Genomic DNA, 17,321 nt, shown 5'->3' on the forward strand with positions numbered 1-17,321 from the left:
ATAATAAGTAATTATTGATTGAATGAAGATAGGGTTGAGGACTAAATGATGATTTATTTTATTTCTTAAGAAGACGTATTGTAATTTTCACTAAAAAGACATTAACATCATTGTCATCTTAAAGTTAGACAACGTCCTTCGTGTGTTTAAATGCAAAGTTGCACACCACACACGCCCACCAACTCCAACCGGTAACCGGTGGTCAAATCCTCCTCCTCCTCCTCCTCCTCCTCGTAATTGGGGGGTTCTTCCAAGTCTCCTTGTGCTTCATGCAGGCAATTAAGGCGGCGTTGCACAAAAGATTGCATATTTTCACCATATTTTCCTCCACAACAACAACCCCTCAAATTCTTCTTTCTTCATAAGGTCTCATTTCTTACCTCTCTCCCCTCATCGCAATTAATAATAATTTTATATTACCATTTTCTTTTGAGAGCAATATTTGGGTGCATCTCATTAATTTACCTATAATAAAAAAAAAAAAAAAAAAGAAGTTTGAAGAATTGAACTTCTGTTACATCAAAGAAAAGATGTGGTAAACAGTTTAGTATGTGAAGCAGGTGCTGGAAAATTACCTGTGTGAAATCCAAACAACTAAGTGAAGCACAACTATTGCTTTTCCAAATGCAGCAGTCATATGATCCAACATTATTTCAACATTATCAAAGTCATTCTTCATTTCAATTTTCTAATAATAATAATAATAATAATAACCTTAACAATAACCGATTTTCTTATCAATCCCTTCAATTTACATCTTCTTCTCCTGTAATTGAGATTTTTGTTATAATTTAGACTCTCATTAGACATCATTGTTCTTCTTTTACAAAATAAATATCCATTTTATATTTATCTCCCATTTCAAATATTTTATTATTTTAGTTGGTCGAAAATAAAACTTTTTTTAAACTTAACAATATTAAGGTGATCATAAAATCAAATATTTGACTTCTTTATCAATAATTTATAATTTATATCAATTGAACTACATTAACGAAATTTAAAAGAATTGGTAGTATTATAACTATGTTATTCATACAATTTGGTAACTCCTAAAGCTATGGGTTATTTTGTTTTGAAGATAATTGTTCATACCGTACATGTTTTATATGATGTATTTCCTTAAAAAAATGAAAGTCACAGATTAATGTAACTTTGAGATTATAATACAAATATACTAATCATTTTTAAAGTATTTATAGATATAATACAACCTAAAAAAACGTTGTTACAAACTTAATTATTAGTTACTATACAAAATACAAGGGCCGGCTGGGATATAACATTTGAGTTTAAATTAATTAAGGATATAGCAAAAATCTAAAAAAAAATTCAAATATGACAAATTTTAACTCAAATCCAAAGTAAAAGACGAAAAATGCCCCTGCAAGCAGATACACTTCACGCTTCTACCGCTTCGTATTCCAATTTCAAACATACTTCACGCTTCTGTCTTCACGTTTTCCTTCCATCTTCCACTTTCTTCTCCTTTCTTCGTATTCCGATTTGGTTTTCCGTTGCCGGTGCCTTCATTTTCCGCTTCGCTTCACGTTCTCAACTTCATCATCTATAGACTTCTTTGCTTTTCGTTATTCTCCACTTCAATTGTAAGTTATTTGTTTTTCTTTTGAAATCATGAGTTATTTTCGTAAGGTATCTTTGTTTTCCGTTTAGTCGTAACTTGTTTGAAATAGATTCTTTTTCTTTTTCTATTTATTTGAAATCGATTTCTTCATTTTATGTTTGGTTCTGCTTTGTTCTTCAGTTTGTGTGTTGTTACTTAGGGTTTAGGGTCTATCAGTGATATATAATATCACTGATAGACTTAAGGATGTTTAGTTTGTTTGCATTGGAATGTTATTAGATAATTTAGTTTAATGTAAAATTTTATGTGTTGTTGTTTAGGTTCTATCAGTGAGTGATATGTTTCTATCAACTTGAAAAGGATGTTTAACTTGTTTGTGTTGGATTGGTATTAGATGTTTTAACTTAATCTGCATTTATTATCCGTTATTACTTATGGTCTATCAGTGATATGGTCTATCAATGATATGTTTCAGTCCTTGATAAACTTAGAAGATGTTTAGCTTGTTTGACTTAGGAAGTTAGTAGAAGCTCTAGTTTAATGTGCATTTTCTTTTTCTTTTTTTGTGATGTTGTTTAAAGTCTATCAGTGATATGTTTCTATCACTGATTGATAGATTTGGAGGATGTTTAACTTGTTTGTGTTGGAATGTTTAACTTGTTTCTATCTTGATAGACTTTGAGGATGCTTAACTTGCTGATTTTGGATGTTAATAGAGGCTTTAGTTTAATGTGCATTTTTTATGTGATGTTGCTTAGGGTCTATCGATCATATGTTTTCATATGTTTCTATAACTGATAGATTTGGAAGATGTTTAACGTGTTTGCATTGGGATGTTAGGAGATGCTTTAGTTCAATGTGCATTTTTCTATATGTTATTACTTAAAATCTATCAGTGATATGTTTCTATTACTGATAGACTTTTGATAGACTTTGAGGATGTTTAGTTTGTTTGTGCTAAGGTGTGTTAGTAGATGTTTTAGTTTATGAGCATTTATTTCTGCAATGTTTCTTAAAGACTATCAATGATATGTTCTATCATTGATAGGTTTGCAATATGTTTAGGTATGTTTAGTAGATATTTTAGTTTAATGTGCATTTTTTATGTGATGTTGCTTAAAGGTCTTTCGATGATTGATTTCTATCACTTATAGACTTAGAGGATGTTTAGCTTGCTTGCAATGGGATGCTACTAGATACTTTAGTTTAATATGTATTTTTTATGTGTTGTTGCTTAGGGTCTATTAGTGATAGGTTTCTATCACTAATAGACTTGGAAGATATTTAGATTGCTTGCATTATGATATATATATATATATATATATATATATATATATATATATATATATATATATATATATATATATATATATATAAACTTTAATTCAATATTATCATTTCAGGTTGTTCAAGAAAAGAAAAAAATGGAAACTATGGAAATAGTGAAGAATGTTAAAAATGTTAGGCCGAAGATACAACTTTTCCAATCAAAGAGAATGTTGGTGAATGCAGAAGACTAGAAAACTGCAAGAGATCGATTGATTTGTCCCTAGTTTGATTGCAACTCTCTAATCGAGTAAATGGACATTGTTGTATATTAGTTTTGTGGATATTTCATGATAGAAAAGATCAATGATAGACTTCACATTTTATTTGATTTTGTTCTATTGATATAGAAAAGGTTAGACCACAGGTTGAACATTGCAAATTATGTCCTTTATATTCTTAAATAGTGGAGACTTTTTAATTGATGTTGAAGTCTTTCAATGATAGACCGATAGACCATAACGGTGAAAGAATTGATTTTAACATATTAGTATAGAAAAATGTTGGATCACAAGTAGAATAATCATCGTAAGTTATGTGCCTTTATGTTCCCATTGAGAAATTAGAATTATACATGTTGAATAATTGCAAATTATTATTAATGGGTGCATTTTATTGAAAAAAAAGTTTTGTTAATATACATGTTGAAGTCTGTCATTGATAGAAGCTATCAATGACAAACTTCATAATAAAGTCTATAAGCGATAGAACTATCAACTATAAATTAAACTCCATTGTGACATTACTAATTTATAATAATAAAATAACATGTATAGACTTGAAATGTATTTATAAAAAATGTGGCTTATTATGGAAAGGTTTAAGTCAAACAAATAGAAAGTATTTCCTTCTAAAAAATATATATAAAAAGATTATTATCAACAACATAATGTCACATCATTGTAAAAATAGTGAAAGTGTGCACGTTCTACGATTGTGACCAGCACGACAACAATAACTACATTTTGAGTGACTTTTCTTTTCATCAATCAATTTTTTTTTGTTTTCGTGGTCCCGGTCCTTCTGCTCGACGCTTGCAAACTAGAGGTAGTGTTACACTGATAACATTGATTAATCATAATTCTGAATTCCTGCAACAAAAAAAAAAGCAAACAAACAAACAAAGATATACCGTTATCATCCTAATGTGTTACACTCATGGCATTAATAGAAGATAATGTCTGTCACTGACTGACTAATATCATTGATGGACTAGGATACGGGTCTATCATTGATGGACTAGGATACGGGTCTATCATTGATGGACTAGTATCAATGATAACTTAGAATTAATATCAATAATGTAGGATACAAGTCTATCGCTGATAGACTGATATTAGATGTAGGATACAAGTCTATCACTGATGTCTAATATCACTATGCTCATATTACCTAGTCTAACTAACAGTCTATAAGTGATAACTTGTATTTATCAATAATTTCAAGAAAAAAATCTCAATTTCTTTTAACCTAAAACGTAAAATTGATAGAAAAAATAGTAATATGTTCAATTCTACAAAGTCTAGATGAAGTCCAATACAAGTAAAATAAACATATTTTTTTATATAAAAATGCTTGTAAATCATCAAATTGATTGAACAAATCAACCTACAAAGATGAAACTAAATCAAATTGTAAAAATTGGATGACGTTGAATGAAAAATTTAGGAAAGAATCACATCTTAAAACAAATATCAAACTGAGATTATGAACATAAATTGGATGAAAAGATTGAGAAACAAATCTTAGATTTTTAAAGAAAATTTGATTACATACCAAAAAATTAATATCAAAACCATAACATTGACCTAGCGAAGTAGAAGCAAACGGAAAATTGTACAAAATTGCTACTCATCGAAAATCTTTTAAGGCTAAAAATTGTTGAACGCAGGACGACGATTGGTTGTTGGAGGCGAGAATCGAACGGAAAATCGACCAGTTGAAAGCGAAGATAAAATTATAAAAGGAAAAGGGAGAGGACGAATTGTGAAAGATAGAAAATTTGATTAAGTTTGAGAGAATGAAAGAAATCATATACCAGAAGAAGATCCTCGAGGAGAGAAAATCTAGCGATATATTTGATCTAAAATAAGGGTATTTTAGGAATATATTAAAAAGAAATAAAAAATGTGCTATTTTTACAAATTATTTATAAAGTTGCTATATCCTTTATATTTTTGCAAATACTAATCATTTTTAAAGTATTTATAGATATAACACAACCTAAAAAAACGTGGTTACAAACTTAATTATTAGTTACCATACAAAATACAACTTAGCCTAGAAGGGGAAATGTAAAGGCTTCATATTTAAGTTGGGCTTATAACCATATATATCAAAATGGGCCTAAAAGTAAAGGCCATTGGTAAACATTCTCGCCGCCGTTTGAAATCCGGTAGCCGGCCAACCAAACGACGAGCGAACGAAACCCTTCCAAATAAGGAATCGAAACGAAAACTGCTGTCGAGAAAATTCAATCTCTCAAATCGTTTTGACCTCCAAACGGAGGGGGAAGAACGCTCTATCCACAGGCATGGCTGGACGAAGTCATCAGCCGAATGCCTTGAAACGGCGCGAAGTTCCGTTGAGCCGAAGCCCGCCTGATGATCGTCGATCCCATCATCGTCTTTCTCACTCATCTTCCGTCGGCGCTTCTTCCAGGGCTCACCAGGCAATCCTTCTCGAAGATCGAATATCTGCTCAGCACCGAGAGATTCAAACTCTCCTCTCTGACAACCAACGCCTTGCTGCCACTCACGTGGCGCTCAAGCAAGAGCTGGCCTCGGCTGAGCAAGAGCTCCGGCACTTATCGGCCACTGCGGCTAAAGTCAAGGCCCAGAGAGACGCTGAGGTCAGGGAGGTTTATGAAAAATCGCTGAAGATGGACGCCGAGGTTCGTGCGATGGACGCTATGATGGCGGAGCTCGTTCAAATGCGGGCGGATATACAGAAGCTGTGTTCCGTCAAGAAAGAGTTAACTGCCGAGTTGCAAGCTATTCGCGACGACCTTACTAAAGCCTCCTCGGAGTCACAGCCATTGCCGTCTATTAAAGCTGAAATCGATAGAATGCACCATGAAATTCAAAGAGGAAGGTAAATTTTTACTGCTCCTTATGTTTTTCTTTAGTTTTACAATATCTTTTTCTTCCCTATAGTTCGAAATAGCCTTTTCAAGTTTTATGTTGAGTTGGCTCTGGCTGATAAGGTTTCTCCCATCTATTGTCCTGAGTTAGCTTAATTGTTTTATAGCTTTATGTTTTTGCTGCAAAGAGGATATCAAATTATCAAATCATCAAATCAAATGCTAAGCCTTCTCTTTCAATTTTTTTGAACATTAGTACCTACTTGAAAGTTTGACCATTAAAAGACTCTAAAGTTTGTTCATTTGGTCTAGCTGTTTTTGTTGTTGATATCATTACTATTCACAGTGGTTGCTTCGAGACCCTCCTTAATTTATTTTTACATGAGAGGTCACTTTTGAGAGACATGGTTCAGCAATTATGGAATTGGAAAGATTGGAAAACGAGATGTGAACACAAGCCCGGGAAAGAAGCCGGCCACCTTTATTATAGAACATGTAGTCTCTCTTATTCAATGATTGGACACCCGGAGATATAGGCATAGTAGGTGAGTCTCAACGAGATAAGAATTCCATTTTGGAGTATACTTTGTTTAGGTTAGGCGGAGTTGAGAGGTGGAGCGAGATACCTCCATGCCAAGAAAGTATTACAGTGGATGGAAGAGACAAGTTTGTTGTCAAGCTAAAACCATTGTATATCAAAACTATCTCATCCTAAAAAGAAAAGCAGTATGCTTGTTCAAGTAAACAATCCTAGTATGATTTCGCTTGGTGCAAAACTATGTTCTCTTTAAGATTAGATCTTATATGATTTTACTGGACGAACAGTATGCTTGGTCTAGTCATAGAGCTGGCACAATTCTCTTTGCAAAATATTGTATTCAATATGATGAAGTTACTCAAACCATTGAAATAAAAAGAATTATAGAATCAGAAAAGTTAGTAGGAGAAAGATGTAAGTAAATTGTTTTGAGGATTATCGGCATGTGGAAGTTTCATCATTTTCTACAGTTAACTCCAATATTTCTTCATGTTTGTTGATTCCAAAACAAAACAACTTGATACTATGTAACAGAGTGGGCAAAAGAATTGGTAGAATCATTCCTTTTATGCAGAAGAAATCCAATGCAGTGTCCTATTTATTTGAGAAGTATAATTGAGGCTTGGAAATTACGTCTTCCTATTCGTTGTTGATCTGGACAGGGCTGCTATTGAATATGAGAAAAGAACACAAGCTAGTAATCTTGAGCAGGCTGAGGCAATGGAAAAGGGTATGGTTTCCATGTCTCAGGAAGTTGAAAAATTGCGTGCTGAACTGGCCAATGCAGAGAAGAGAGCAAGGGCTGCAGCAGCTGTAATAAGTCCTTGTAAGCCTGCCTTTTTGCCCTTGATTACTTATCCATCGTCCTGTTTTTTCCACTGACTCTCTTTATATTCCAATTTCATACAGTTTCCGGTTATGCTGCAGCTTATGGCCATCCAGACATAAGATATGGCGGAAGCTCATATCCCCCTGACCCTTATGGCATGCATCAGGTATGTCCTCTATGTCTGTATTAGTTCCATGGCCCAACAATTTGGTGTAGGGCTGGTACTTCCTTGATTCTTGGTGAAAAACATTGAGGTCATTGGAACCTGAAGTTGAACTATCAACTATAAGTAACCATCCTATAACTTAGGCTATGTTTGGATTGCCAAACATATTCCTGACTCAATAGTATCATGTTTGACAATAATATAAAAGTACTTATGCTAAAGGCCGAAAGCACCTTGCAATGTTCTTTGAAGTACCTATAGAATGCTTTCAGCCATGTACTTTTAAGAGAACAGGATTGAGCATCTAAAAAATTGGTTGTCAACTTATCAAACGATGAAGGGATTGTAACTGAAGCTAAAAGCATTTCCGGACATGCTTTTATATGACCAAAACTAAAAACCAAGCAACAAAATTGCTTCCTTTAACGGAAATTAGAATTGTCAAAAAAAAAAATCTGTAGAGAGTTTCTTGTGTGGTTTATATTTATTGAGTTGAATGAACGTAAGGGGTTTTAAAAGAAGTGGTGTCTTAATTACTAAGCTATACTCATGTTAGTATATACGTTCCATTATATCTATTAGATATGACACAATTGATTAAATGTATTCTCAATAATTATCAGCTCTGAACCTCCATAATTATTGAGTGAGGATCTGTTTCAGGTTCAGGGAGGAGCTGGCATCGATATCGTTTCGCAATACGCACGTGCACCACCGACACATGGACCACCTTACAACATACAACCAACACCGCCACAGCATATGCAATGAATGGGCAGAATGATGTGTGGACATGTTTTGTGCTCGATGAGGAGGAGGGTCTCAGTGTCTTAGATTCCATGAGAGTGGAAAGGCACTGTAAATACTGCCGTGGAAGCTCTGTTTTTCCCTCGGAAATTCCTTTCCTCCAGGGTCGCAGGAGAGGTTTGTCAGCCACTATTATGTACATTTAACTTACTGTGACCCATTGCAATTCTGAAAGTTGTTCAATATCATAGTTGGGCTAAGTTTTGACATCCTCTTTTGATTCACCCACAAAATGATATTGCAAACATCTTATCCTCATTAGAACCCAATGTTCGAATCTTATAGTAAAATATGAAACAAACAAGGTAATAGTACATTATTGCATTTCTATCCAACTTTTCCATTTTTCGTTTATGAAAGGATAGAAGAATTTGAATATTCGATCTCGGAGGATATAAGTTGAGCACAAATTAACATATATATCTTTGTTTATTTCTTAGGTTGTATTCTTTCCTTTTTTTTTCCATTTATTGAGAACTCTTTTAATAATTTGTGATCATATTTTTTAACATCATTTTAAATATTATAGTCTTACAAGGTTATAGAATTATAGAGTTATGGAGAATGAATGGAAAACTCTATTTATCTTTAAAACAATAAGTCATATTCATCTCAAAGAGTCATATCTAACTGTTGGAACTGAATTATGATCTATTTCTTGACTACCTTTTGGTTTTTTTTTTTTTTTTTTCTCTCTCTCTTGAAAATTATCTTTGTTTTTCAACAATTCATTTGTTATAATTTTTCGTCTTTTCTTTTTCTTTTTAATTAGACACTTTAATTCTAAGACAATTTTCCAAGACTAAAAAGAAAATTGAACTTTCTTAGATTTTGAATTTCGGCTTGGTTGATCAACCAACAAAACAAGCAAAAAATTAAAACTAAATTATGGTATTCTAATGGTTGAAGATTTTGGCAAAATGGATAAACCATAGATCTTAAGACATGTTACTGAATATTACCTCAAAACAAACATATAAATTCGTAGTATAGTAATTATCACTATGAAGATGTATGGTTATAATTATAAAAGTTAATTGATGATAAGTATAAAGCACATACTCTCGACTAAGTTGTCAAATTGTCTAAAATATTTTTCAATTTTCTTTAAATTCCCCTTAAATTTTCACAAAACATGAAATATGATTCAATAATTCCAACAAAAGTCAAAACTTCTCGCAAAGTTTTATTGATGCAAAGATCGAGGATCAAAAAGATTTGTAAGACACAAAATTAACTCCGGTATATTTCAACTAGAATAAACCATGTAACATCAATTTTGAGGTAAATATTTCATTCATCACTTTTGAGGTGTTATAAAATAATAAGGTTACATCGCACAAAATGTCCCTAAACTTTGTAGTTTATGTGAAGAATACCTTTAAATTTTTAAAAGTTTCAAAAATGTCCTTGAATTTTCAAAAAATAAAGTTAAAAATACTTTAGTTTGTAGTTTTTGATGGATATTATTAAAGTGTTGTTTCAAATATACTTTGAACCATTGGAAAGTTTCACGAATACGCCTAAAGAAAAAGTTAAAAGATACTCTCATTCAAATTTACACCAATTTTCTCACCAACAAAATTTTCAAGTCAAAACAATAGTTTTAAAGTTATTTGACTTTTAACACGAACCGATGTTAACGAACACAACCAACCTCAATAGTTCTTGTTCTTGTTGTAATTGACATATAGTTAATTGTCAAATAAAAAATGTATTTGACTATTGACACACAATAATAGTTTGATAGGTCTATTGGTGTAGAATTTTTTTTTATTTGACTAATTATTGTTTTAGTATATTCTTAAGAATAAATTCTTATTTTAGATATTTTTGAGAATTCGTGTAGTTATATACCTTAACCGAGGTTTGAAGCTTCAATAGTGATATGTATATTAAAATCTTTATTCTACACAAATCCGATCCCAATGGATATTTTAGAAAGATTATACCAACAAAAGTATGAAAAAATGAATTTAAATGAGTAAATAAATATTTTATTATTTGAAATAAGTAAACTTATTTATTATTTATTATGGTTATACTATTATCATTTTGATATTTATTTTTGTAATGAAATTATCGATTCATCTTTACTATCGATAGCGAACCTAAGAAAATATGAAAATATCAATAAAAATATTTGCATATTGATGAAAATTTAAACTTGCATCTTTAATTTAAAATTTTGGTTTTTATTTTCGGTGCTAAAAAATTTGTGTAAAAGTTGTATTAATAAAAATGTCTTTTGAACTATTTTTTTTTTTCAGTTTATGAATATTTATGAAAGATTTTAATAGTTCAAGATATTTTCGATAGTTGAAGACATATTTGATACTTTTTTACACAAATCACATATTTGAGGAGCATTTTTTATTGTTTAACCAAATATAACAATGAAATTCATTGTCGTCTTCTCCAGAGCTTAAATTTTGTAATCAATTCTTGGCAAATTGGCAAATTTTAGTTGTATTAAATGCACGTGAAGATCTTTTACTGCGAGTTAATCAAATGAAAATTTAAATACAAATTCTGCTTAAAGTTAAAGATTGCAAACACACATTAAATACTTTAAAGAACAATAGTAGAATTATAAGTGTCAACTAAAGCATCCAGCAAATTCATTTTATACTTACAAACTTTACTGAATAAAAAAAAATAAAAGAGTAAAGTTTAATCAATCACTAAATTTGAAGCCAAAATATGCATCGAGTATAACCAACCTCAAGATGAAACATTCAAATCGTTGTAGTAAAAAATCTAAAGTTAACATTCAAATTGGTTACCAAAAGTAATACTATTCTAAAACACCACCAATGCACCATTCTGTATAAGGTCCTTTTAGAATTCTACGTGTTTTTACTTTGATTTATCACCTGTATTCTACAAACAATTTTCTTCATACCCATTTTGATTTTTAGTTTTTTATTTCTGTTGTTTAGTTATCAGAATACTTGATTCTTTGGGCATCCCAACAAGCACCAAGATAACCTAATAAAAAAGGAAGGAAATTCAAGATGAATTTGGAAGCCTTGTCAACTCGAGTCCAATTCAAGTTCAAAATTCAAAATCTAGAATACGAGTTTCAACTGTGTCTTCATTCATTTGAAGATCACACAATATCGTCACTTACAAGCACTCCTCTGCACAACACGTTGCATACGAGACTGTCTCTTCTCTAATAGTGTATTATTAAAATTTTATTGATGGTTTGGGAAGAAATATATGAACATACAGAAATTTGTAATCCATTGCTCAAACACACTAGTTTATGCAATAGGTCAAAAATCGGGTAACAAAACAACCCCCTCTGCCCTTCTAGGGGAAAAAACAAGTACATGTGTCTTTTTTCTATAACAAAATCGACTCCTAAGACAAATCCAAAATTAATGCTGAATATTTCCTCGGCACAGCTCCAAAGAAGCCACTAACGCAGCAAATGAATGTGCAGAATGTAAATGGCAGCACCACGGCATCAGAATCCATGAGGTTAGTGTTTGCCTTAAGACCCAACTAAAATAAATCTTTAGAACATTTGGAGTGTCAGACATTGTTGCACCACAGCGTTCCAGAAAAAAAATGCAACATTGCCAAAAACCCAAATCGACAACCCGACGTCTAACTTGAGTGTCCCATCATAAAACCCCAATCCAAAAAGTGAACAATTCCAAAGTTCTATGGGGCGACAGTTGACAGTTCTACGTGACAGAAGTAACTTACCACTACAACGTAATACCTAGTTTGACTTACTAATATGATAGTCTTTTTTAAGATAAAAACAAGCTAAATCAAACATCATATGATCACAAGCAGCCTTGAACACACATGTGAGATGAATAAGAAAAAAATTCAGGCCATCCCTAGCAAATAGATAATAAATTATAATAATAATAATAAAGGACGTTAAAGGGTAAAGAACATGGCAAGTAAATAATTAATAATTAAAATATGAATGCAGAATTATGATCAAAGCTAAGATATGCTTGCATCAGATCCAACAAGGACGTAGCTGAGAGATCAGGTGGAGCTTTATACATCAGAGCACCAAGTGCATAATTCTAAGAATGGTTATGGAAAGAGAAGCACTCACCTGAAAACATCAACACCTACCTTAGCAACAAGCAGTTTGGAGATTATCCGCCTGCCTCTATAAAAAAAAACATCCACACAACTAGATTAATCTCAAGCCCCAGCAAGATTATAATCCTCCAGGTACCACTATAGATAAAAAGGAGCAAAGAGGTCTCTTGCCCATAGAAAGTGAACAACCTACCTCTTTGGTCTCCAATTCAAGAATCCAGCCATGGAACAAAACTAAAACACTTAAGATCACAATTCCCATTACATAAAATGCTCAATGCCGAATCTCTCAGTAAGGACGCGATCTATTTCCACCATGCTGATGTCTATCAGGTCCAGAGCCTCCGTCCCTGTAGCTATCTCTGCGCCTATCTCCACCACCTCCATATCCACCTCTACCACCACCACTGCAACATGAAAGGGCAATTTATGCAGTGCAAGACGACAAGTTTTCTAAACAACAATAATCATATAAGAAAAAAAAAACTTGGGTGCATCCTGAACTACACCCATCCCACCCAATTATCCAATCGCAAATTGCCACATGTGAAACTCTTCTTTCCACTTTTTTTAAACGTTTTTTTATTCTTCCCATTGTGGTAGAAGTGGACTGCAAAAAGATGAGTATAGCCCAAAATAACACCAAAGTATTGGTGATTATATAATAGTATAAATGATTCAGTTAAAATATCTTTACATAATAATATTGGCAGAAAAGGAGAAGATAGAAGTATCCACCCTCCACACTCAAGAACAAGGAAACTGGCATCCCAATAAGACTAATAATTCATCCTAAGCAGTAAAAAGACTAATACTGTAATACATAACATTTCTACAGAAATGAGTGACAGGAAACTTATTTCAAAGCTTTATTCTTAAATATGTTTGGATCTCAGAGCAAAAGATCAAAACAATGCATAACGTTGATAGTTCCTAGATAGCATAAACTTGGGGGATATCGAACAGTATCAAATATTGGACAAAATGGCAACTTGTCCCAATATAATTCTGGCAACAAGAACCTTTTTCTGCCCGTGCATATGAAACCAAGGGAGAATAAAAGCTACAGAAACGAGAACCAAATCTATTAACTCTCACTAGTAATTACATTTGTCAATTTATCACCCTTATGAACAAACACTAAGAAAGAACAAGTACATAGTTTTAGATATACGCATGCCTAAACTCTCTCAGACTTCTCTATTTGTTTTGAAAAAATAATAGAAAAGCAAGTACCCATGGTTATATGTAGGTGGAGCCCTTGGTGCAGACTTCTCAGCCATTGCAACATTGATGCTATAACCTCTCAAATCATAATCTGAGGATACAAAAATATTATCATTGAAAAATGATACAGTAGAAACTCAAACTAAAATTAAAACCATAGTAGCTAATATTGTCATTATAATACTATAGGAGCACAGTAGTTACTGTTATAGAAACCGCCAGCAGAATGTGCTGCTGAGGGGTCTTCATATGATACACATGCATCGCCTTTGTTATTTCCCATCTCATCTGTATATATTTTTATGTTCCAAGGCCATTGATCCTTGTAGCCCCTCTTCTGCTTGATTCTTCCAATCTTCAAATTGAAAATGCAAAAAAAGGCTTCAATTAAACAGTTCAATAAAAAGAACCCAATGCAGAAAAAGTTCTCCAGCACTTGAGAAGCAAAAGCCACTTCATTTACAACAAGCATAGAGCTAGACCTACAAAACCTCCTAAACATTAACAAACGTCTCAGACAGAACTCATAACAGACCTTCTGAACAAGAGAAGATCGTTCATTTAGAAAATAGATGAAAGTATACTTGTTATTTGAAAAAGGACGAACTATCAATCAGGAATACAATATACAGACGCATTTTAGAGAAGCCAGAACATCAATTGCAGACACTTGACTGGCAATGAGGATAGAACTAGCTCTGTAAGAGCTTCATATATCACAAACCAGTCAAGTTTCTAAACATGAAAACAATTTGAAAGTCTATACATTGTCTAAAAGAGACTTGATGACTACATGGTTCCCATTCAACAAGGATAGAATACCAGAAGCAACAGAATATAGCTTAAAGGAAGGTTACTTACTTGACCAATTCCACCAAATAATTCCCTCAATTCATCAATGGTCACATCTGGTGGCAAATTAGATACATAGATTCTAGAGTTATCACACGAATCATCGCAATTATCATCACACTGTTTAACCTGTGCTGGCTCTGCTGCTTGTGTACTTCCATAACCACCACCTCTACCACCACTGGCATTATAGCTTCCTCCTCTACCACCAGCATTATAGCCACCTCTACCACCCGCATTGTAGCCACCATCATATCCACCTGATGGCCCACCACGACCAGCAGCACCACGCCCATCACCTAGACTGTCACCACCATAGCCACCAGTGGGACCACCATAAGTTGGAGGATATGTCGTTCCACTATAGCTTGCAGGAGGAGGAACTGCATCAGTCCCGTAATCTGCACTTCCACCATGGTAAGATGGTGGATAAGAGCCAGCAAGACCGCCAGATGAAGGTGCTGAGGATGGGGGAACTTGACCGTACCCGCTATCTTCTCCTCCCTGGTGACCACCATAAGAATTACCACCTCTGCTCCCTCCTTCATTTCGACCTCCATCATGAGTTCCACTTCTACCACCGTGGAAACTACCACCTCTTCCATTACGACTGCCACCATAGCCACTGTCACCTCCACCTCTATTATAACCACCACCACCACCACCACTTCGATCGCTAGCACCACCAGGTGAGGGTGCACCACACTTGTTACACTCCACTCTTCTAGCAAAGTTCAAATTTCCACAGCTATATGGCATAAATAAAACAAAACAAGAGTTTCAATCACGAACTTAGATAACAAACATAAGATAAGTTGCTCATATAAATGTCTAAAATTTATGTATTTAGGAATGGGGAGTCTCTCAGTTTACCCATGAAAATGAAGTAAAACAAAAGAATCAAATAGTAGATGAAGAGGGGACAAAACCTACCCAGGATTAGGGCAGACCCAATCCCCATCTCTGCCGCTTCCGCCACGACCACCCCCGCCACCACGTCCAGCGCCTCGCCCTCCTCGGTCTCCTCCTTGATATCCGCCTCCGCGATCTCCTCCTTGATATCCGCCACCGCCGCCTAATTTGGATCAAAACAAAAAAGGCAAATAAAGAAACTGAGACGAGGAAGAACATGTAAGTCTTTAGGGGGAAACAAAAACAATCCAATCTTAGCTTCACAGTTAGATCCGATCGCGGGAAATTTACTTAACAAATACAAGTCAGACACCCCGCCCAATAGCAATAAATAAACCTTCCCGAAGCAATACAGAGCAATAGCGTCGTCGAACCAACAGAACAAAAAGAAAGTGATCCCAATAATAATTAAAAGTAAATGATAAAAATCATAATTTTGTTGAAAACAATAAACTTTCTTTCCCTCAAAGGTTCTTGTCACTAAACGATTAAGATAAAATAATAATAATAACAAATCGAAGGACAAAAGAGTAAGTACATACCACGACCACCGTAGCCTCCGCCTCCGCCGCCACCTCGTCCTCCATAGCCTCTACCACCGCCGCCACCGCCGCCACGGCCTCCGCCTCCATAACCACCATCACCGCCTTTTCCACCATAGCCTGCACCACCACCACCGCCTCCGTATCCACCGCCTCCACCTCCACCACCGTACCCTCCACCGCCTCCAGGGGCTCCGTAAGACGGAGCAGCGTCTCCTCCTTGATCGTACATACCAGACATTAGCTTTTTTTAGGGCTAACTTCAGAGTTCAGAGAGAGAGAGAGAGAGAGGGAAGAAGATGGATTAGGGTTGAATAAATTGTGAGGGTGTATACATCCTACGCGACTTCAAGATAAAGTTTTGATTCCATTGACTTGGGCCGGCCCATTTTAACTTATACGACATACATATCATCTATGTCTATATATATTTTTGGAAATTTTGCAACAAAAAGATACCACTCTTAACCCTATATGCTATGTTGCAATTCACACCATTTATTTTTTAATTTCATTAATTTTGCTCCTATACTTTTAAAAGGGTTACTATTACTATTAACAACTTTCATTAAATTAACGTTTGTTTAGGAACAATGAAAACGAGGGAGGTAAAATGAAGAGCTTCGCCAACATGAGTTTAGCTCAACTGGAACTTGTATGTACCTGTGGACCAAAGGTCTCGGATTCAAATCCCCTCCCTTGCATTTATTAAAATACCTCCCCAAAAAAAAGAAATGAAGAGCTTCTGTCAAATTCAACCATTTCGATAGTTTAAACACAAGTGGCACATTAATTAAAACCATATTTTCAATAGTTAATATTACTTTTAAATCATATTTCCTTCTCCATGAATGATTTCATTCATATTAATCTCCTTCGTATAGTTTAATATTTGAATTTCTTTATTCTCTCCTACTTAGTTTATTGAATTGAGCCTACGTAAGTCTAGTAATGAAATAAAATAACCTTTTATTTTATTAAATAAAAAAATTGTGTATATATTACAAAATAAGAGATTTATGACACAAATTCCAACAATTTGTGCATTCCTTCTCATCATTCAAACAATATTAAAATATAAATAATAAAATAAAATTTACCACATGATTGTACAATTTGATGGGATGAACATAGAAACACAGGTGCTACGAAGATGCACTCAAGTATGTTTTGTCAAGTTATGGCATCCCATTACAATTTTTAGAGGCAAACCTCGAGTCTGTTGTTAAATTATAAAATATGAGCATAAATAACACTACAATAAGAATGCGTAATATATATTGAATTAAACTTATTTAAACCATTTCGCAAATCAAATTCAATCAACGATAACCCCATAACCAACTATTCAGCAAGTTTCAATTATGACAAATAA

The 17,321-nt window shown here is 33.8% G+C and overlaps 2 protein-coding genes across 4 annotated transcripts; one reads left to right on the forward strand and one right to left on the reverse strand.

Annotated features, from left to right (window-relative positions):
* Positions 1–5,264: 5,264 nt before the first annotated feature.
* LOC103497037 (protein FLC EXPRESSOR) lies at positions 5,265–8,668 on the forward strand. Of its 2 annotated transcripts, none has more exons than XM_008459094.3 (4): positions 5,265–6,004; positions 7,194–7,357; positions 7,441–7,526; positions 8,190–8,668. In XM_008459094.3, the coding sequence occupies exons 1-4, from the start codon at positions 5,445–5,447 to the stop codon at positions 8,295–8,297; spliced, it is 918 nt and encodes a 305-aa protein (XP_008457316.1). In that variant the 5' UTR covers positions 5,265–5,444; the 3' UTR covers positions 8,298–8,668. The 2 variants fall into 2 exon arrangements, with proteins under 2 accessions (XP_008457316.1, XP_050936319.1); XM_051080362.1 differs by having other exon boundaries at positions 5,268–6,004; positions 7,459–7,526.
* Positions 8,669–11,559: 2,891 nt separating this feature from the next.
* Positions 11,560–16,274, reverse strand: LOC103497038 (transcription initiation factor TFIID subunit 15b). 2 transcript variants are annotated; one of them, XR_539319.3, is made up of 7 exons: positions 15,947–16,274; positions 15,426–15,567; positions 14,502–15,240; positions 13,845–13,995; positions 13,650–13,731; positions 12,607–12,820; positions 11,560–12,480 (listed from the first exon to the last, which is right to left on the reverse strand). XR_539319.3 is itself a non-coding variant. In XM_008459095.3 (6 exons), exons 1-6 carry the CDS (start codon positions 16,185–16,187, stop codon positions 12,703–12,705), a joined length of 1,473 nt encoding a protein of 490 aa, XP_008457317.2. In that variant the 5' UTR covers positions 16,188–16,274; the 3' UTR covers positions 11,560–12,702. The 2 variants fall into 2 exon arrangements, 1 of the variants encoding a protein (XP_008457317.2); XM_008459095.3 differs by having other exon boundaries at positions 11,560–12,820.
* Positions 16,275–17,321: the final 1,047 nt, after the last annotated feature.

The sequence above is a fragment of the Cucumis melo genome, chromosome 12 (assembly GCF_025177605.1).
Source record: "Cucumis melo cultivar AY chromosome 12, USDA_Cmelo_AY_1.0, whole genome shotgun sequence".
NCBI classification, from domain to species: domain Eukaryota; kingdom Viridiplantae; phylum Streptophyta; class Magnoliopsida; order Cucurbitales; family Cucurbitaceae; genus Cucumis; species Cucumis melo.

Bases quoted from the DNA above. Each gene is read 5' to 3' on its own strand.
- LOC103497037 (XM_008459094.3), top strand. From the start codon at position 5,445: ATGGCTGGACGAAGTCATCAGCCGAATGCCTTGAAACGGCGCGAAGTT. The intron at 6,005-7,193 runs GTAAATTTTTAC...TGATCTGGACAG, and splicing joins CATGAAATTCAAAGAGGAAG to GGCTGCTATTGAATATGAGA. The intron at 7,527-8,189 runs GTATGTCCTCTA...GATCTGTTTCAG, and splicing joins ACCCTTATGGCATGCATCAG to GTTCAGGGAGGAGCTGGCAT.
- LOC103497038 (XM_008459095.3), bottom strand. From the start codon at position 16,187: ATGTCTGGTATGTACGATCAAGGAGGAGACGCTGCTCCGTCTTACGGA. The intron at 15,241-15,425 runs GTAGGTTTTGTC...TATGCCATATAG, and splicing joins TGGGTCTGCCCTAATCCTGG to CTGTGGAAATTTGAACTTTG. The intron at 13,996-14,501 runs GTAAGTAACCTT...TTCAATTTGAAG, and splicing joins TATTTGGTGGAATTGGTCAA to ATTGGAAGAATCAAGCAGAA.